The sequence below is a fragment of the Mustelus asterias genome, chromosome 17, assembly GCF_964213995.1.
Source record: "Mustelus asterias chromosome 17, sMusAst1.hap1.1, whole genome shotgun sequence".
NCBI classification, from domain to species: domain Eukaryota; kingdom Metazoa; phylum Chordata; class Chondrichthyes; order Carcharhiniformes; family Triakidae; genus Mustelus; species Mustelus asterias.
The window spans coordinates 28,395,137-28,417,782 of record NC_135817.1 but is presented as its reverse complement, the minus strand read 5'-3'; the positions used below and the strand labels follow the sequence as shown (position 1 = coordinate 28,417,782).

Sequence of the window (22,646 nt, the reverse complement as noted above, 5' to 3'; positions counted from 1 at the left end):
TTCAAGCTTACGGATGGTTGAATGTGGGAAACCAGCCAGGAGTGCATTGGAATAGTCAAGTCCAAAGGTAACAAATGCATAATGAGGCTTTGGACAGTAGGTGAGCTAAGCTGTGGACAACAATGGGCAGTTACAGAAATAGCAATATAAATAGATGGCCTCGGTGAGGGTACAAATATGTGGTTGGCAGGTTGGAATAGACTGGTTTAACCTCAGACTGTTCTATGGAAGAGGGGTGGAGTTCAAAAGATAAATGCACACAAGGTAATTTATATTTGCAGCAGGTAACTTTCCACTTAACACCAGATGTGTAAAATATACACTAGCAAACCCAAGAATGAATGTAGAGCACTGAAAATATTTTAAAATAATTATTACTTCTGCCTCAATTTTTACTGCTGTGGAAGTCCAATTAATGGTCACTTCAAAGAAATTCTCTCTCTTTCAGGAGTTTCACACTCGTAATAATGCTTCTTATCAATGTAAATCCTCAGACTCGTTGATTTGGACACAGCAGCTCATTTAATAACATAGGAATCAGTGAAACTTCTTGGACATTAAATACCTCACAATTCAGAATTCACGAAGCACATGCAAACAGAACCAATTGCACAGCATTGTTTGAGATTGAATTATCCTTCTCTGCAGTCTGTAACCAACAATAATACCTTCACCATTTCATCAGAATGGGCTTCCCACAGGGATCCAAATGGCAACAGTTTTGTTAACTGTTTTGGTCGTGTATGTGACTGGATGTAAAGAAGACAGCCACAAACTAAAACCGGACAAATATGTAGAATTTTTGCTGTGTCTTCAATCCTACTCTGAACGCGAATCAATGGGAATTGTATAATGAAAGGATTTGTATCTTCTGTATCGAACATTTGGAAGTGCTACACAAGCAAATCTGTGGGCAGATTTCATCCCTCCCAAAAGTGCAGCACCGTTTGTGAGTCAGGAACACACTGGTGGATTTGACGAGGCTTCGTCACTGAGCCATGGCATTAACATCCCACCTCCGGGGTGCCCAACCAATTAGAGTGGGTGGGCAGGATGATGCATCTGTTCTATCAAAAGGAGGATTTCTCATTAACTCACTGCACACATGCAGGTCTAGCTTTCCATACCTCGGAAAATTCAACCCTATATTCCACCATTGGCTCAAATACCGTGCAAAAAAGCAAATTACAATTGACCAAAATAACATGGTTATCTTAAATATCATTGGCAGGACAGAACAGCTAAAAATGACTAAGAAGGTCGGAGGCTATCTTTTAAAAGAATTGCAATCAGCCAGCAATAATATCAAAAAGTAAAGAGGAATCAATGAAAGGGATTGAAATTGGTCTCGGACTGCCAATCAAAATGAATGACATGGAGCTTATTTCAAACCCTTCCAAACTTCAGAAGGAAGTCAATGGAAAGGAGCATGGAGCTGGATACAAAGCAAGCTGTCAGATTGCCACTGCCTAATTTGAGCTAACAATTTCACTCCCAAATATATGTTCAACTGCAATTAATCTTTGCCAGCTATTCATATTCATGAGTATTCAGGTTAGCATTACAAAAACGTTGCTTGATCACTAACCCAGCGACATTGCACTAAAGATTTCTAAATTACAATCGTGTAATAAAACTGAAATGTGCAAAACAACGGATTGTAAAATTGATCGGGAATTTGTCCAATAAGTTCAGGGAACAGATATTTGAGCTTTACTCAGTTTCCAGAGCTCACTTTGTCCCATCTACAAGGCCAAGTGGTCCATTCTAACTGCAAATAAGTCACCCAATTGTTTCTAGCCCCAATGCCCATCACAGGAGGAGTTATTAGTTGCCTTTGGATTGATCCTGATAGGGACAGACCACTCCAAGACATGGAGGCATAGCGGGCATGGTGGCAGAATGGGGCAGCACGGTGGTAGAGTGGTTAACACTGCTGCCTCACAGCACCAGGGACCCGTTTTAATTCCAGCCTTGGGTGACTATCTGTGTCTGCGTGAATTTCCTCCGGGTGCTCTGGTTTCCTCTAACAGTCCAAGCATGTGTAGGTTAGGTGGATTGGCCATGCTGAATTGTCCCTTTGTGTCCAAAGATGTGTAGGTTAGGGGGATTAGTGGTAAATATGTGGGGTTACGGGGATAGGGCAGGGGAGAAGGCCTGGGTGAGATACTCTGTCAGAGAGTCGGTGCAGACTCGATGGGCCTCGATGGGCAGAAAGACTACCTTCTGCACTGTAGAGATTCTATGCAAGGAGATCTCCTAGTTCCACACAGCAGTGAAAACAAAGAGGCTTACTCAAAATGTATGACAGCTCAGGAATTGTCACAAATGATTAGCTGCATAATTTGTTTGGCTTTTTCTCCTCAAACATATTTAGCCACCTATCATTCAACACAGCACCTCTCTCTGTAATGGAAAAGGACTAATTCTAATTACTGTAGTTCATCCATGCAAGAACTAAAAATGTCAGTTAAGACTTTTCCTGCCTTCATCCAAAATCCACCATCATGCAGATCAGATAAAAGGCTGAATTATTGCTTTCCCTAGCCCAGCGCATTTTACGACAATTGTAACTGCCCAACTGCTACCTCCCAGTCAATTCAGCACAGACTAGGGGTGGGATTTTCCAGCCCCTCCATGGCAAGGCCCACCACAGGGGATGGGACAGGCCAGCCAAAAGTCCACTGACTTGTAGTGTCCATTCTTTCTTCCTTCTGTTTGTAGACAGGTGACCCATGACCTCCAGGATTGTCACAGAAATATTAATATTCTTTCATGAGCACAGATAAAAACTCGAAATGTGGAAGCCAAGTTTAAACCTAGCCGGACTCTGCAATTTTCAAACTGCAGAGCTGGAACAGACAATACTCATGCAGCCAGGCCTTGGAAAATCAACTTCCCGTCGAAACTAGACAGGCCTGGAACCACTTGGCCAGATGCTAATGACCACATTGCTTCAGAACAAACCATTGTTTACACCTCCAATGAACCTGCTTTGTTAGAAGAATGCTACACAAACTTGATGGCACCCAGCTCAGTTGGAGGCCAGAGGCATGGCGTGACAAGGACAAGATTTGACAGTTGAAGGTTCAAAACCACCTTCTGCAACCTCCAAATATGGAAGGTAGGCACCTCACTGGATCTTCCTGCCTCCGCTCAATGCTAGTATTGGACACAGGCCACAGAATCTCTGAGTAGGGCCTGAAGAGGGGGATAAGAGGGGCAACCTGGAGTCCCAGCTCTCTCTGTTTTTGCACCTTCTTCAACGATGTCTCCAGAGAACACCTTTGACTGGCAGCTGAGTAGCACAGCATCTCCAGCTCCTTGTGGCGAGCATCATCAGACTGACCAGATCTAGAAGAGAACCCTGATGAGACCACCCAAAGACCAGAACCAGTCCTAGACGAGAGGGGAAGCCCAAATCGACGACTGCAGATCCTGAAACATCAGGCAACCCTCAAAGACTGAGGAACAGCCTGTCCCAACCTTATTGAACAGGTATTACCAGTATTTCAGATAAACAGTTCAAATATAATAATAGAGATCTGTGGATAGGTTATAGCGAATCCTCGGAAGTATGTATCAGAAGTAGATAGCTAGTGTAGATTTGAGACTGTTTACCGAAGATTCCTGTGAAGAGATTGTTAGAGTTTAATTAAAGTACAACAGTAGAGTCTGATAAATATTGTTTTTCCTTGATAAAGTGTTCAATAAAGTTGTGTTGGACCTTCACTTGACTCTTGTCCCCTTTATCACACTGTGTAACATGCCCGAGTTAAAAAGGGTTGCTGCAAACTAGTCAAGGTTAATCAGGATACATTTATCCCCTTTCACTTTACAACATGTAACCTCTAACCTCCAAATTGCATCATTCATAAATAATTCCTCCTTTCTATAAGATCTGGCCTTGTACCAAAGCTCAACACACTGTTACCTATATCAACTCATCCTTTCCTTAGGCTTGACAACACAACTTGTGTTAATATTTTTATAGCACCTTTAATGCAATGAAACATCCCAAGGCATTTCACAGCAATATTATAAAACCCACAGAAATAACAGCAGATATTAGGTTGGGTAACCAAAGGTTTGCTCATAGAGGAAAGTTTTAATAAGTGTCTAAAAAAAAGGAAAGTGAAGTAGAGAGGTGGAGGGATGTAGGGCCAGAATTCCAGAGCTTGGGGCTAGACGATTGAAGGCATGGCCACCAATGTGGAGTAATTATAATTGGGAATGCACAAGAGGCCAGAATTAGGGGAACACAGGTACCTTGGAGGGCTGTGGGTTTGGAGGCGATTACAGAGATAGGGAAGGGCAAGGCCATGGGAGGATTGAAAACAAGGATGAAAATTTTAAAACCAAGGCATTGCTTGACCAGAAACCAAAGATCAGTGGGTACAGGGGTAAGGGAATGGGACTTCCTGTAAGTTAAAACATGGACAGCAGAATTTTGGATGACCTCAAGGTTACCGAAGGTACAATGTGGGAAGGCAGCCAGGAGTGCATTGAAATAGTCAATTTGAGAGGTACCAATTTTATGAATGAGGGTTTCAACAGTAGATGAACTGAGAAAGGGACAAAACAGAACAAAGTTATGGAGCTGGAAAAAGGTCATCTTGGAGATGGCATGAATATGAGGTCAGAAGCTGACCTCAGGATCAAATGTGACAGCAAGGCTGCAAACAGACTGGCTTAATTTCAGACTGCTGCCAAGAAGAGGGAAGGAGTCAATAGCTAGGGATCAGAGTTTGGAGCGAGGACTGAAGACAATGGCTTCAGTCTTCATAATACTGATAATTTAGCAACAGTGGAGGGTGGTGGTGAAATGGAGCTGAGTGCTGTCGACATCAAATGACCAAGGATTGCAGTTTCCATGCTGGACGCAATCAAAGAATCCTCAAAGCACAAGGTCCAGAATCCCATCTAAATAAGACGGAGCTTACTGAGTCACAATAAATAGGCAGACTGAAGCATCAGAAACAACAGCCCCTTCAAACATTAAGGCAATGATAATGATTTTGTACTTACAGGGGATTTTCACAGTAATTTCACTGCAGTGTTAATGTCAGCCTAATTGTGACATTAATAAATGAACTTTGAAAAATAAACTTTAAACTTTTAATATAGATGAAATCAGAGACCATCATTCTTAAAACAGTTAAAATTCTAGAATCTCATAATAAAAATAGCATCCAATTCATTCCCCTATTACAAAGAAGTGACCTTGCTCATCACGACTCTTCACAATGTCTATCATTTCCAGCTTGGACAAACAACTGACGCCTCTTAATTGTACAGTATCTGATTTCTGGCACATTTGGTCATCATTCCCATTAATAAATCACAACGTAGAAAAATGAATCATACTTAGCTGAATTAACACAATGCTTTGCTAATTAAGAGTAACTAATGCCATAATTTGTCTTCATGTTATGACACATAGCAAAACGCTGTCTGCAGAAGAACTCAAAAATCACATGTACCACTTCCTCTGAGAAAGGGTTCGACCATGTGCGGCATTCTGAGCAAGACTGACCTGCTCTCATAAGCACTCTGGAATGGTGATCGATCACACACTGAGCCCACAAGTTGAGTAAGGCCATGTTTTATTGAAAGTAATCATAATTCTGAATTGTTAATTTTGGCAAGAATCATGATCACAGTGGATTTGGATATATATTGTAAATTAAAATCCAGAAATCCATGGCCAGCTTATTTCTGGGCAGGCATCCCTTCCCAAGATTCAAAGAGTTGGCGAGTAATACCTCCCTACCGACTCTGTCCGACCAGCACAGTGGCACAATGGTTAGCACTGCTGCCTCACAGGGCCAGGCTTTGGGTGACTGTCTGTGTGGAGTTTCCACATTCTCCCTGCGTCTGTGTGGGTTTCCTCCCACAGTCCAAAGATGTGCAGGTTAGGTGGATTGGCCATGATAAATTGACCTTTAGTGTCAGGGGATTAGCAGAGTAAATTCGTGGGGTTACGGGGATAAGGCCTGGGTGGGATTGTGGTCGGTGCAGACTCGATGGGCTGAATGGCCTCCTTCTGCACTATAGTGATTCTATGATTTCATACTTGAGTGAGCTTCAATTGGCTGCAGGAGGGACTTCTGCTCCTCACTCGAGAGGAAGCTACACCTTAGAGAGGTGGTGACCAATCTAATAGACTGGTACCATTCATCCCTGGAGCGACAGGATCTGCAGCAGACAGAAGATGTACGCGAAGAGAACAGAGCCTAATCCCTGGGACTAGATGGAAAGGTTATTCATTTTTGGCGGTCCCAGAGCAGGGAGGTTGGGGAGGGGGGTGTGGTGTGGAAAGTGGCCTTTGGTAATTGGGGGAGAAACCAAGGGAGTGGGAGGGAAGTCCCAATGGCAATGGGACATTAAGAGGGGGGACCCAAAGTTAGATGTGGGCGTCTGATAGGCCTGAGGCCTAAGCCCGATCATTTTTGGGATGACCCTCCATGCTCGAAATCCTCCTGCCAGCTTAATGATTGAGGCTGGACAAGAAATAGCATTAGGTGGCCAGTAATTGACCACATAAAGACCTTAATTGGGGCAAGGCCAGGTAGCCCAGCTGAGGCCTTGCTCGCCCCAGTGTAAAAATCACTGCGAGGTTGGGGTAGTTGGAAACCCAGAGAAAAGCCCATTTCTTTTATTTCAAGCTCCTCACTCTACCTAAAAGCTCGCCGGGGGATGCATGCAATTCAGGCCCATATTTGTTTCTTAAATACCTGGAGGAACAGTAATTTCAATTTCCTTCTAATAATCCTTAATATTTCACAAAATAATTCATAAGTGGTGATGTTATATTACCCAAGGCCTACTTGTGATTTTGGATTCAAACTATTTTGTTGACTTAATGTCACCTTAAGTGGCTGAACAAGCCACTCAGTTGTATAAATTGGCTGGGATTTTGTCACCAGTACGTCATTCTTGACATCGTTACCTGAATTGGGCGCCACTTCTGCTTTCTCTCTTTTTGCCTTTTCCCACACGATTAGAATTAAAATTCTAAGTGTTTGTGACATGCATGCTAGACACATATAATTTAGCAATGGGGGGGGGGGGGGCAGTATCCTTTCATTGGTTAAGTCTGCTGTCAGCTGGCAATCCTGTAAATATGGGTGGCCTATTAAAGAGCCTCCTGGTCACACAGGGAGCTTCTGCATCACAGCTGCCACTTACCTTGAGAGCCACTCACACAATGTCCACTATGGCAAACGTCAGAAGCCATGTAAAGATGAAATAAATTAAAGTTCTAACAATCTAATATAGCTGTCACTTATGCAGGCCTGATAGTTAAAAATCTCCTATTCATGAAACCCATTCAGCCCTCAAGTATTCAATCTGTTATAAAAACAAACTTCTATTCAATACCAACTTCAAAGAGAGTTCATTCTTTAACATCCTCTTTAACTTATCAATCAAACCATGAACTTAGAACTCTTGTTGAGATAAAGGGTGGAATTTTCCCATCACCTTGGAGATTGACATCTAGGGGCTGGTACCCAAGTTGGGAAAACTACCCCATAGAATAGACAAAACAGTCTGAAAGAGCTGCACCCACAGATCCTATTTTTCTGCCATTTCTAGGAATATTCCTGTCCCACCAGCAGCATAGATGTTACTGCACAGAAACACAACAGGATTTAAGTGATCCTGGGAGTGCTCAAAAGTACCTCTGGATCCCATTAAGTCTTACATTTTCGGGTCATGCAATGTTGAGGAAATGGTTTGCTGATCATTATCTACTGCCCACAGCCCCTCCCTACCCCCACAACTCCTTCATCTTGAACATCATTTGGAGGAAGGTCTGGGGTAAATAAGGAAACAGCATGTTATCTGTCAACAGTGGCTCAGTAAGAATGGCAAACAGAGCAGCAGTTTGAATTGTTGCTACCAGCAATTCCCAACTATATTAACTGATGTGAAACCTTTGCTGTAACATTAACATACCAGGACATAAGACTGCTTCCTAATCCATTGCAGATTCAATTATTTACATTTACCATGGTCTGCGGGTACCTTTTATTTGATTTATTTTCTGAGTATAATTATGTTCTGTACACAGAAGAGCACTGCATATATAAACAGTTTTTATATAAAAAAGAGCTCATCAAGGTAAGAGGTGTTAGTGTCAGAGAATGTAATTCTTTCCAAATTAAGGCACCATCGTTATTAGGTGTCCCCAGGTCAGGTATAAACCAGATAGATGTAGAATCAAGTGTAACTCTTTGTTTCTTTACAGCAGCCTCCAATAGTTTCTTAAGAAATAATACCAATTACTACTAAATTAGGAAGGGGTCAACAAGATTGGAACTGCCCAACCTCATTTCATATATATCCCTTACGTCCAGCAGAAAAGAGGGACTTTCATCTTATCAGTTTGGGCACAGAGGTCAAACCCAAGGTGCCACCCAGTAGGACTTCTACACAGTATGGAGCATTGTATTCCTCAACAGATCCAACTCTAGACAATGCTCCAGGATTTTATTATGGTCGGCAGTCAGTACTTGTCATCATTAACCCTCTGCAACTTTAGGAATTAGCACAAACTCGGATTAAGATAGAAATCCTGAAGTCGTGCTCCGTCATTCACTGGTCTACCAGAACCACCCAAATACCACCCCATCTCATCTGAGTCAATGATCAGCATCAGCTGATGGGATGAGAACTTCCTTTTATTCGCTCTCATATGCTATTAGAAAACCCATGAAAGCTTATTCCTTGTTCAATCACATGTTAACCAGGGTTTTGGTGATCTGAGTATTAGAGATCTAGCCATGAAAATTAATTTCATATTTATAAGTGTTGCCACCATGACTAATTAATAGATCTGTAAATTACTTGTGAAAATAATGTTGTAGACATTTTTTCATGATATTTCAGCTTCTACCTTTGCTCTATGTAATTTTTTTAAAAGTCATTTGATTTAATTTCCTGGTTGACTGTGAGAATTCTTTAACATGACTGGCCACTTGAATAGCTTGGTGTCAGCTGGGAATCCCCATTAAAGGATGCTGCAATCCTCTGCACAGCAAGAGGAGGAGGTAAAATGAAATGCCACAGCAATCACTCGATCTCTCAGCAAGGCTTTCTTTAAGGGATCCTCGCTTTGCTGCTGACTGCAAAAAAAGGCCTTTACAAATTAAAAATGAACAATAAAATTCAAATGCTGCAAATAATTAAGTAAAGCAATTAAGCATATTTGTAAGTTTAGCCCAGTGGTGGAATTCAGTCTGTAATGTAGTGTGACACTGAACCATACAGATCACATCTCGCAATCTACTCTGGAGTTTGTCAATTTGAACCAAGGTGGCAGAAGGAGGATTGAAATAGGCTTCAACAACCTCAGCTAAGAAATCAAAAAGAGGCAGGATTCTCAATCTTGATTGTTCTGTAGTAGCCTCTGTTTGAAAAATATATTTGTTTGAACACCAGGCAAAGGTAACAGGACTTGGTTCCACTGTAATGCCTCCCATTATTTAATAGCACGCTGGCCAACACTGTGAGTTTACGTATGAAAAGAGACAGAACCAAATAATCCAGGTGAGTTCATCAGATGGAAAAGAAGTTCAGAAAAGAACTCACATATTCTATTCCTGCTCGCTACTTGGTGGAGGATCTGAAGAGGCACCAGAGATTTATAATTTTACAGAGTTCATACTTGACATTCCACAAAAGGCTTTGGTAGAAAAATGAATTAAAGATTCTGGAAATTCTTTAATTTGGCATTATTGGCTTTTCTCAAAACTATGAGATTTTAAAATAATTTATAGCATCACATGGGTTAACATTTGGGTAAGAGTGATAATCATATCATAAACATTTAGATTGATAATGGAGAAGATCAAGGAATAATCTAACACAGATATTCTAAATTGGAAGAGGGATAATTTCAATGCAATGAGAAGGGATTGGGTGAGGTTGAAATGGAACCACAGACTGACATGAAAAACTGTAATGAAACAATAGATGGTCTTTGAGGGAGAGATGCTTCAGTACAGACTAGGTACATTCCAACAAGGGTGAAAGGCAAGAAAAAACAGAGCCCCTTAGATGATGAGGGAGAGAGAGATATTTATGGGGGTAAAGGAGGATGCATGATGGATGTCAGATGAGTTCTTCAAGTGGAATACAGGTCAAAAACAATACATTGTGAGGGGAGATGAAGAGAAAAATAAGGCTGGCAAATAAAGAAAGTGAAACGAGAATGGCAGTCAACATAAAAGGGAACTCAAAAATTATCTACTAGCTTGTAAATACTCAGTGAGTAGTTAGAGATGGAGTAACTCCCATTAAGAACAAAAAGGCACAGAAAAAGGCTAGAATACTTAGTGAATTCTGCATATCTGTGCTTACTAAGAGAGAGGAATCTGAAAGAATCTTGGCAGAAGCAGAGATAGAGAACAAGGCAATGGTAGTGTGAAAATTGAAGAGGAAGAGGCAACAGAAAGGCTGACACTTAGCTTGGTCACCTGGTGTGGGTGGCTTGCATTCCAGGTTGTTAAAGGAAGTCCGGGTGTAGCAGAAGAACTTGTCTTAAGTTTTCAAGCTTCCCGAGATGTGGGGATTGGAGAGTGACAATTTCAAGAAAAGGTGCAAGGATAGTAAGTCTAACATCAGTTTTAAATCCATAATCAGAGAAAAAAGCACCAGGTACTTGGAGAGGTTGGATTTAATTAAGGAGAGCCAGCATGGATTTGTACAAGGCAGATCAAGCCTGACTAAACTAATTGCATTTTTTGATGAAGGTTGATGAAAGGAATGTGGTGGATGTTGGCCTGTTTGGATTTTAAGAAAGCATAGGACAAGGGACCACATCAAAGGCTAGTTTAGAAAAATTAGGCTCGTGGAATCGGAGGGCCAGTGTGCAATTGGATAAAAAAATCGGCTTAAGGACAGAAAGTAACAAGTTGTGGTAGAGGTTGTTTTTCAGTCTGAAGGGTGATAGAAGTTGAATTTCCTCAAGGGTCAGTGGTTGAACCATTGCTTTTTTTTGCGATTTATAAATTACTTGGACCTTGAAATACAGAGTAAAATTTTAAAATTTGCCTTAAAAGAGTGGCAAACAGTCTGGGTGTTACAAATTGCCTGCAATAGGACATAGATAGGCAAGCAGAATGAGCAGATAGATTAACGATTTTGGGTAAGTGATGCAGGGGTGATATCAGGAGAAACCTTTTATGCAGTGATAGGTAATGACCTGAAATTTGCTAGATATGAGGGTGGTGGATGTGGAAACAATCAACGGTTTCTAAAGGAAATTGGATGGGCACTTGAGAAAATAACTTGCAGAGTTATGGGGACCAAGCAGGGGAATGGGACTGACTGGATTGTTCTGTGGACTCAATGGACTGAATGGCCTCCTCCTATGAGCTGTAAATTACTCTATAAAAGGAAATACTGTATAAAGCAATTAAGACTAGATGATTTTCTACCCAACATCCTGAACCATTTAGTTATGTAAGATATGCTGCTTCTGAGATGTTAGTGACTTTGGTAAGGCTGCACTTATTACCCATGCTTAGTTAGCATGTGGATGGTCCCCCAGTGTTGCATTTTCGAATTAGTGGATTGCTCAGCCATTTCATAAAAGTCCACTTGGAAGTGTAGCAAAATGTGAGAAAAGTAGTGATAGATTTCAAGAGGACACAGGCAGGCTGGTGAAATTTAATGCAAAGAAGTGTGAAGTAATATATTTTGGCGGGAAGAATGAGGATAGTATAAAATAAGCGGTACAATTCTAAAGGAGGTGCAGGAAGAGAGAGACCAGGGCAATGTGCACAAACTATTGATGATGTTGGGCATGGTTAAGAAAGTGGTTAAAACGGCATACAAGATCCTCAGCTTTGAGTACAAAATCAAGAGCATTATGATGAACCTTTATAAACACTGGTGCAGCCTCCAATCCAATTCTAGGCACCGTACTTTCAGAAGGATGTGAAGGCTTTCAAGGGGGTGCAGAAAAGATTTACAAGAATGGTTCCAGGGATGAGGGCTTCAGTTACACGGATAGATTGGAGAAGATGGGGCTGAACTCCTTAGAGAAGAGAAGGCTGAAAGGAGATATGATACAAATGTTGAAAATCATGAGGCAGAATAGATAGGGAGAAACAGTTGCCATTGATGGCAGAGACGAGGACCAGAGGACATCAATTTATGATGGGCAAAAGAAACCAATGGCGACAGGAGGAAAAATGTTTACTCATTAGTGTCACAAGTAGACCTACATTAACACTACAATGAAGTTACTGTGAAAATCCCCTAGTTGCCACACTCCAGCGCCTGCTTGGGTACACTAAGAATATAGCATGGCCAATGCATCTAACCAGCATATCTTTTGGACTGTGGGAGGAAACCGGAGCACCCGGAGGAAACCCATGCAGACATGGAGGGAACATACAGATTCTGCACAGACAGTGACCAAGCCGGGAATCGAAACTGGGTCCCTGGCGCTGTGAGGCACCAGTGCTAACCATTGTGCCACCGTGCTGCCCCAACAAGTGGTTAGGATATGGAATGCATTTCCTGAGAGTGAGGTTGAGGCAAATTCAATCATAGCTTTCAATATGGAACTGGATCATTATCTGAAAAGAATGTGCAGGGCTGTAGGGAAAGGGTGACGGACTGGGACTAACTGAGTTGTATTTGCAGAGAGCAGTCATAATCACAATGGACCAACTACCTCCTCCTGTACTGCTTCCAGTCTATGATTCTATGATTCAGAGGCCATTAAGACTAACCATGCTTTTAAGAGTTGAACATTAGGCAAAGAATAAGATTCATGTTTAATTCAGACCGGTTACAGGTAGCATGCTTTCTTCCTTGATGAGTATGAGTGTACCCAGTTGGGATTTTCCATCCATCAGCAGCAACTGAGGTCATTTCTTTTCACAAATTACCAGATTTACTTAATCCAGTTTCACAAGTTTTCATGATTGGATTACCTCAAGACTGCTTCCCCAACTCAATAATCACAACACCATACACCCATCTGAAATTAAATCTGCACTGAAATTAATTTGAAAACATTTACTATAGCAACATGTACAATTTTGTAAGAATCAATTGGTAGGAGCTGAAAACCAAGTTGTTCTGTTTTCAATTTAGGCTAAAATCCAAAACATAACCAAACAGCAACCCCGTCGATCAATTGCATTCGCAATTTGAACTTGGTGTATGTTGGTAATAAAGCCAATAATACATCTAAAATGCTTCAAAATTCAGGTGAATACTTGCATCAGACTTGACCAACAGGGTCAATTTTCACACAGGAGAACCTCTTCCCTCCACTCTGTAGCACCGGGATGTCCAGCTGAAGTAAATACCTGATTCCCATTTGGGCCAGCTTATTACTGTGACTGTTGTTACACATATTTAGGCCACCCAAATTTTAATCTTTTTTTTCACAAACAAATGCCATACTTTGCTACGGCTAAGAAAGGCTAAAAATATCGGGGGATAAAACAATATGAAAATCTCTACTAAATCACAATAGCTTTTCAAATTGTTAGGTCGTTGCAATTTTAGCATGTGGCAGCAGCTGTTAACATTTTATTCGGTATATTTAATCGTAAGGTGTTGTTTTACAGAAGTGATTGGCCAACGCTTATGGCTGCACCAGGTTACATATGAAGCCCAACACACTTACAAAAGTGGCCCTGATTTTCCAGTAATCAAGTAAAGCAGTCAAGTGCCTGACAGTACTGATTCTGCTTCATCTTTGCCATGGAACAGAAATTGCATGTCACAGGTGAATGATTTGCCATCACTTAGAGATCCTTTAGCAATGCACATCAAGATGACTGTAATTTTACAGCATCCATTTAAAATAAATGACACATCCAGAAAATAACTGCAAAATACTAGCATTTAAAATACAACCTCAAGAAAGGAACCAAGTATAAAAAAGCTGCACGTTTGGAAATGCAGTTATTTGACTGTGGAAAGCAATTAGAAATTCCTATTAACTTCTACCAGATGAATTAAGTTATTTCAGAAGCAGGACTACAAGCTCATGTTGAATTCTTCTTAAATGGACTATACTTGTACAGAACAATATTTGCCAATATTTTTAGAAATATTTAAGTTATTTAATTCAATTAATATAGTAATAATATAATACATTACACAGTTTGGTTTAATCTCTCAGAACCATTAGAAGATTAATGGCATTGCACTGTAAGAAAAATGTGCTTTAGACTTTAGCTTGATAGCTGGTCAATTTACATGAACTCTTGATGAAAAATGACATTTGAATAGAGACAATTAATTACACGAGCCATCAGCATTTCAACAAATTCCGAGAAATCAATGCACGTTCAAGTTGCAAACCATACAGTTTTGTCATAATTTAAGTCAGAGGAACACTTCAATGTGATAACACCCACGAGATCCATGGAGAATCACTGATTGATCACTACCTGGATTGGCAATAGAACTTTAAAATAGCAGTCTATACGAAGTCATTGGGAAATATCCCAACGATTTCCAAGAAGACCTTGGGAAGATTAGAGGTGCTAAACCCAAGATCTACATGGACCCAGAAGCCCAACCTAAATACTTCAAGGTATGACCAGTCCTCTATGCATCAAAGTAGAGGCCAAATTGGAACGTCTTGGGGAACGTGGCATTATACACCCAGTACAATATGCTGAATGGGTCACGCCACCAGTCCCAGTTTTAAAACCTGACAATTCGGTCCATCTCTATGGGGATTATATAAAGTCATCACATACCCTATGCCATACATAGAAGACTTGTATGCATAGCTTGCTGGGGGTCACATATTTTTCAAATTAGACACAAGCCACACCTATCTCCAAATGGAGCTTGAGGTGTCATCCAGGAAGTATGTCACTGTAAATACTCTCAAAGTTCTATTTGAGTATACTCATTTACCCTTGGCTTGTGCCATTTTCAAAGGGTGATAGAGAACATCCTTCAAAGGTGCCCAGAGTGGCAGTCCGTTTGGATGATGTTTTAATCTCAAGAGCTACTGCGAAGGAACACAACAGAGTTGAAAACTTTCCTAGGTCTAGAGAAAATTCATACCAAACTTGGCGACCCTGGTTCTAAATTTGGCAAGCAACATCTAGTTAGGACAAGAAATCCAGAAAAGGGGCCATCATGATATGAAACTAGTTTGAATATTTCCTTTGCATCCTTATACTACATTAGGATGGGGGATGGGATACAAATTGTTAAAATCCTCTCTAAATTTTCTATTACAGACCAACATTCAGATCTTTTTAAAATGCCAGTGACTGATGAAGAAAGTCTCAGATGATCGAAAAGGTAAAAATACTGACATTTGCATGTGACTTGTTCAGTCAATTTAAAGGCTCATTACAAGCAGTTTCATGCATCTGTGGCAATTTATTCATACGTTTCTTTTTAAAAAGGTAAATCTTGCTGGATTCCTTAACTGATTACAAACCAGGATGTCTGGTTATGTTGTTTTAAATATTTCTATTAAACTTACAAGTTGGTTCATTAGATGGCTTAAAAATGTGAAGCAAAACACAATGCAACAGAAACCATGGAAATTCAATTCTCAAAGCACAAAGAAATGGAGATCCACAACTCCTTATTATTTCATATATAGCACACATACACTCTTTATACTAATTGTACCGATTAGATGCAGTTGAAATAAAGAATATATTGTCCAAGACTTTTTTTGCGTATTCCAACCAACCATTCTTGTGATTACAAACAAGAGATTAAATAACTCTTTGTCACAACTTGCTTTTCAATTCATACTAATATTTTGTTTTGAAGCCCCTCGGGGGGTGGGGAGGAGTGGGGTGTGGAGGGGGGGTGGGGGGCACAGGGCGAATGTTGAGGATTAAATCAGGATTTTACCCCGGGGTACTCTATTGGTATTGCAGCAGACATGTCGACAGGGAAAGTACATTCCAATTAGCAGTTTTCGGAATTAAGGCGACACTGTGGCACAGTGGTTAGCACTGATGCCCCATCGTGCCAGGGACCCGGGTTCAATTCCAGCCTTGGATGACTGACTGTGTGGAGTTTGCATGTTCTCCCTGTGACTTTGTGGATTTCCTCTGGGTGCTCTGGTTTCCCCCCCACACACCAAAGATGTGCGGGTTAGGTTGGTTGGCAATGCTAAATTTCACCTCAGTGTCAGGGTAAATTTGCAGAGTAAATATGTGGAGTTACGGGGATAATGCCTGAGTGTGATTGTTGTCGGTGCAGACTCGATGGGCCAAATGGTTTCTTTCTAAGATGTATTGATTCGACGATTCTATGAAACAAAACACCTATTCAGTGCATATTTTCATTAACTTGAACTTTCTCTGAAATTTTAATACTTTGACTGCTTGCAAATATGTGTATCAACAACCCAAAGGTCTGTGTTGCCAATGTCTTTCAGCCACAAGATGCACTTGGAATTTTTGAACAATAATGAAACTACTTTTAGCAAAATCCGTAAGGACACAAAAATCGGCAATCCAAACATATCCATTAGTGCCCATACACTGCTTGGGAGCTATTCAGATCTTTGTCATTTAGTGTCTACTGTACTGTATGTAATGGGTAAACATTGGCTCAATGCCAGAGAGTATTCATAAGAACAAACTAATTAGGGCTTTTTGAAAAACAAACCTTGTCAACTTGTTCGAGCCCAACACTTTGTTCAAAAACAAAAACACTTGTCACTCTAACTGTCCAATTTGTATTTTAAAAGTGATTTTATTTCATTTCTTGAAACTGGGAAAATTGGACTTCAGGCATTCATGTACAAGGTATGCCAACACCACCACCACCGACCCCCCCCCTCCCCCCGCCCCCACCCGCCCACGAGTCAAAAAGTACCAAACATTGCCAAAATACTTTTAAAAATTGATTCAAATCCAGAACTACTATTGTTAAAATAATTGTGAAATGGAATTTAAGTGCCATCACTTTCAACAGCATGTTTTGCCAAGTGTATTCAATCATGGGAAGCATGGTGAAGAAATTCTGTCTACAGAGTTACTTTTTGCAGTACCAAGGTGAATGGGATAGTAGTGAGATTGAGAGGTTTTTGTTCGGTAAGGGTACTAAGGAATATGGAATAAGGCAAGTAGCTGAAGTTAAGAAATGGACCAACAGGCAAGGTCACTGAATATTTTTAAGGCAGAGATTGATAGATTCTCAACTAACCAAGAGTACCAAAGATTATTGGGGGTAGATGGAATGTGGAGTTGAGGCCACAATCAGATCACAGTACGAAGTCTCACAATACCAGGTTAAAGCCCAACATTGGCATCTCCACATCATGACAATCAGATCAGCCATGATCTTACTGAATGACAGAGCAAGCTTGAGGGGCTGAATGGCCAATGCTGCCCCTAATTCATATTTGTAACCATGATCAAACTGGAATGGCAGAATGGGGTCAAAGGGGTCGAGTGATATCTTCTTGTCTCTGGATGGCTGAAGCCTTAGCTTATCTTTCTTCCAATAAACTTTGAGCCTACACGTGCCTACAGCATTGTGGAAAAGTGCCATAATCAGATGTGAAATCAAAGGCTCAATTTGTTTTGATAACATCCACCCCACCACTATAAGTTAAGGCATGGTTTTAATATTATAGGGTCACAAATGAGATTAGTCATGTCCCCACCAGCCAAGTATCTACTGGAGGTGGATATTTAGTTTGGACTTCTTTTGCAACCTTTGTGTCCTGCGGGGATACATTTAATCAAAATTGTTCTCATCTCCACTTTCATAAGAACTTTATTTTTGTTTTATTTTTCAGCTCAAAATAAATATTTTGAGAATGGAAAAAAATAATCCAGCTGAGTTCAATACTTCAACATGTAAACATGGCAGAAACTTCTGAAAATATGCAGAAGTTTCATCAGAGTATAAAGAAAATCGATGGGTAAAATTTTCATGGGTGTCTCTTCATTAGAAATCTCGAAAATATTATTTTCTTTTGCTTCACAGATCAGGGCAAATCTCCTCTGTGGGTCAAGAATTTGAAAGTTTTATTTTCATTCTTTTTAGACTTGCAGTTAGTTTTTTTTAATTCTTTCATGGGATGTGGGCATCACAAGCAAGACCAGCATTTGTTGTCCACCCCTAGTTGCTCTTGAACTGAGTGGCTTGTGAGTCCATTTCAGAGGGCAGTTAAGAGTCAATCACATTGCTGTGGATCTGGAGTCACATTCCGGCCCTGACCAGGTAAAGAGAGCAGATTTACTTCCCTAAAGGGACATTAGTGAGTCAGATGGGTTTTTACAACAATTGACAATGGTTTCATGGTCATCATTACTGAGATTAGCTCTTAATTCCAGATTGATTAACTGAATTTAAATTCCACCAGCTGCCATGGTGGGATTTACAGAATATGAGCCTAAACCTCTGGATTACTAGTCCAGTGACAATACCACCACTCCACCATCTCCCTCAAAGTCTGATCAGGTCACCGGAAATGAAGTGCTCTTTGGTCTCCATTGAAAAAGCTGCCCTTCCAAACAACCTACTAAAAATAATGTATAAGCTAGGCACAATTCAAGCGTCTCTTATCAAGGTTTGTGACATCCAGCCACTGACACTTTTCATCTGAGCATTCCAGAACTCAGTAAGAAGTTTAACAACACCAGGTTAAAGTCCAACAGGTTTATTTGGTAGCAAAAGCCACACAAGCTTTCGAGGCTCTGAGCCCCTTCTTCAGGTGGGAGAGCCTCGAAAGCTTGTGTGGCTTTTGCTACCAAATAAACCTGTTGGACTTTAACCTGGTGTTGTTAAACTTCTTACTGTGTTTACCCCAGTCCAACGCCGGCATCTCCACATCATTCCAGAACTGACAGGGTCTGACTTTAAAAAAAGGAAGAAATGTATTTGCATTTATTGAGAGACTTCAATCCCTGATGCTTATTCCGCCAGTCCCATAGATTTTTTGGATGCCTAATTCAGTTAAATAGTTGATCTAATTCACCCATCACCAAGACTGTTCTCCCTAATGTATAATCATCCGTAATTACCAATGTGATGGTATTGCAAGGGTCATTCTAGGTCCACGACTGCAGAAGGAAAACTATAAAAAGATGAACTAAACCCACCATACAAATAAAACTAAAATTTAACACTTGGCAGCGTATGTGGGGAAGTGAGGAAATTGACAAGTACAGCTGATACAGGTGGCAGCAATAAAACTCATGATTTAAAACTCACACCTGGATTCCAAAGGGAGTGACAGTCAGAGTTTGGAAATTATCCCATATTTTTGTAACATTTTGTTTAAGGCAGCTTTTTTTAAATATTTGGCAGCAGTGGCTTTATGTGTTATCCATCCTCAATATGTGATGGCATTCATACCAAAGAACTAATGATTATACAGTTGTTTTACTGTAATTTAGAAAAAAAATTGTGGACAGGTTGATAGTGAATTACTTTCCCATGGAGGTCTCAGGTTAATTGTATTTGTGCAGACCCTGTTTTCTTAAAGAAGTATAGAAAACGAAACTGTTTTTCGTTTCAGATTTAAGTCAAATCTATTCAATACACATCGCACAGGCAAAGCAATTTGTGCTTTTCAATGTGCTATGAATGGTCATCTCAGATTTTGCCCATACTGCACTCTCTCTCTCTCTCCATCATCTTGTGTTCCACTTTCAATGTTCAGTATATACTTTTTTGTTTTGATCCCTTTCACCATCTAGCCTTCTCCTTTCACGTAGTGGCACAGTAGTTAACACTGCTGCCTCCCAGCGCCAGGGACCTGGGTTCAATTCCAGCCTCGTGTGTGGAGTTTGCACATTCTCCCCGTGTCTGCATTGATTTCTTTCGGGTGCTCCAGTTTCCTCCCACACTCCAAAGATGTGCAGGTTAGTTTGATTGGCCGTGGTAAATTGCCCCTTAGCGTCAGGGGGACTACCAGTGTAAATACGTGGGGTTATGGGAATGGGGCATGGGTGGGATTGTTGTCGGTGCAGGCTTGATGGGCTGAATGGCCTCTTTCTGTACTGTAGGAATTCTATGAGTGTTCTCCATCTTTACATGTGGACAGGATGAAATGAATTGATATGAGGCTGGTGTGAAGATCTACTGGCCTCTGTGACTCATTTTTGGACTGTGACATTCTTGGTAATTTGACAAACTGTAAAGCAGGTGAATTGGAGTGCACAGCTCCCATCTGCTCAGTCTGCCCACATGTAACATGTCAACCTGGCAGCTATCCGACCTGCTTCTTCGCTGTTTCAAATGTCAGTAGACTCATAAAACTAACGCCAATGATGGTGTTCCTTCACCTGTCTGCCAGGATACAACTCCACCCAAGATGGTTAAGGAAAAAAAATGAAGCAGAACATTCACCCTTTCATACACACACCCGCACGATCGCCCTGCTCCGTTTACAAACTCATATCTCTAAAATGAAATTCTGGGTGAAGAGATAGACTGGCTCTAAAGTTTGCTTTTAAGGTACGATTATTATTTTTTTTGCTCTCTGGAACCGGCGCGTCAAAAGTTGTGGATTAAGTGATACGTGCCATTCAGAAGCCCGTTGCACAAACTGATGGAAAGCGAGAGTGGGAATGAAAGTGGTGCGAGTGCAGTTCAGAAGACCCAGAGCTCCCTCTTGGAACTGCTTCATCACACTGCCAGCCTGCATCAAGCAGAGCGCTTTGATTCAAGCTAACCGCTCTGGTCCCACCAGAGCCTTCTCTGTCTCATCTGTCAACATGTGTCCATCATTCCCAAGATCCCTTCATGTCAGGGGTATTACAAAGGGAATACCACCGATCTGAGCAACCATACAGGGGGAAAAAATTGAGTTGCTAAGCTTGCTGGGGGCGGGGGGGAAATGAGCGCGCGTTGGGTATTTTGTTTTAATTCAAAAGCCCCAGACCACCAATAAAACAACATTCTGGGCGAAAAATCGGAGCGTTTTGCCTTCAGAGCTCTCCTTCACTTGATAATTGAATGCTAATGGAGTATGGGGAGCGATGTTTCCATGGTTATCACATTGGCACGGAGCTCGACAGAACGACAAACCTAAACCATCCTGTATTAGAGATCACAGTCTTCAATAATACACATATATATATTTTAAAAAGCATAAACCGAGAAACAACAAATATCATTCCGTTTAGAACTGCAGCTGAAACATGTGTCACCCAAAATACTCAACAATTCAAGTAAACATCCCCCGATGCACTTGATCATTAAAAAAAAACGATTCTAACGCGGATAAGACACACACACAGAGGCTAAAATAAAAACAACTTCCTGCAACAAACTCAATCTGAAATGGGGGAGAAATTACACTTTTCTTTGGAGGGATGGGAGAGGTTGTTAAATTGAACCATTTAGCTCCCCGCGCTCACTTCTTGCCCCTGGGTCTTGCGCAGCCAAACTCGCCACCCTCCACAACTTGTTACCATGCACACGGAGTTACCTTTCATCCAGTCCACCACTTGACTCGGGGTCCACTTGCTGACAGGTTCCATGATCAGAGCCATGAACAACTTTCGTTTCCCGGGGACACAAATAAATAAAATAGCAATGAACGGAGCCCGGAGCGCTCTGGTCACTTGTTCTCTTGTCCTGGTAGCGGTGAAAATCCTCCTGTTTCACATTGTCAGTCGCGGATTTTTTTCCCCCAGCAGAATGTTTCTTTTCTCTCTCGTTGCCTTCTGCCAGGCGTTTGTTTTCTTTTTGGCCCCCCAAAAAAGTTTGCTTATTGAAGATTCAGAATTACCATCAAGACATTCCTTGTAGATTTTCCTTTTAATTCAGTTTTGCATTGAGTATTTTTGGGGGAAATGGATGTGTGTTTTATTTTTAAATAGTTTTTTTTGTAAAGAGTGTGTGTGTGAACTATGTATGTGTTGGTATGCAGTGTCTGTCAGCACTGAGGAGGAGGATGCTCCCTCTCTGTTCTCAGTGAGTGTGTGAGTGAGTGTCTGTGTGTGTGTGCCTCTGTCACTGAGCCTCCAGCTTGTTGCTGCCCCTGTGTCAGATGCAGCGTGTGCTGACGGCGCTCTCCTCTGGCCCGCGTACACACATACACCCCTCTCTCCCCGCACGCACTGCTGCTGACGGAAATGACGGTCAGACGTGCACTCAAGGATCGGGGGGGTGGGGAGGAGGGAGAGTAATAATTACAGACATTCCGGAAAATTCTTCATTTCCCTCAGCAGCTCCTCTCCCGGAGCCCAGGAAAGGAGGGGTTTGGGGGTAAGAGCCACAGCGGGGCTGAAACAGATACAGTGTCTGCAGGCACACTCTGAGGGGGCTTCACAGTAAAGAGCCATGCAGTGAACGTGACGCAGCTGATAATGGGAGCGTGGGTGGTGGAAGAGGTTGCTTGGCAATACATTGGGGAGGGAGATGAGAGAGAAGGAACAGTTTCCTCGTTATATTTAGAATTACTGCAATGCAAATGCAGCTTTGCGCATTTTCCCCCCTTTTGGAAATATTAGCACATTGCAGGACAATTTGTTGTAGAAAGAAAAATGCTGGAAGGGACTGCAGGTCTGGGTGCATCTGTTGAGGGAGATACTGAATTCAACTTTCAGGTGCCTGACCTTTTGTCAGCACAGGAAAATACTCTTCACTCCCGTGACCCTTCTGCTTTGAACAAAGAACAAAAGAACGAAGGACAGTACAGCACAGGA

General features: G+C 41.3%; 1 protein-coding gene across 1 annotated transcript in view; it reads right to left on the bottom strand.

The window, feature by feature from the left end:
* Nucleotides 1-21,488, bottom strand: part of cnksr2a (connector enhancer of kinase suppressor of Ras 2a) — a 467,989-nt gene extending 446,501 nt beyond the window's left edge. The window contains exon 1 of the mRNA XM_078232430.1: nt 21,425-21,488. Coding sequence (XP_078088556.1) covers nt 21,425-21,488 — 64 coding nt within the window. The remainder of the gene's footprint in view (nt 1-21,424) is intronic.
* Between the last annotated feature and the right edge of the window lie 1,158 nt (nt 21,489-22,646).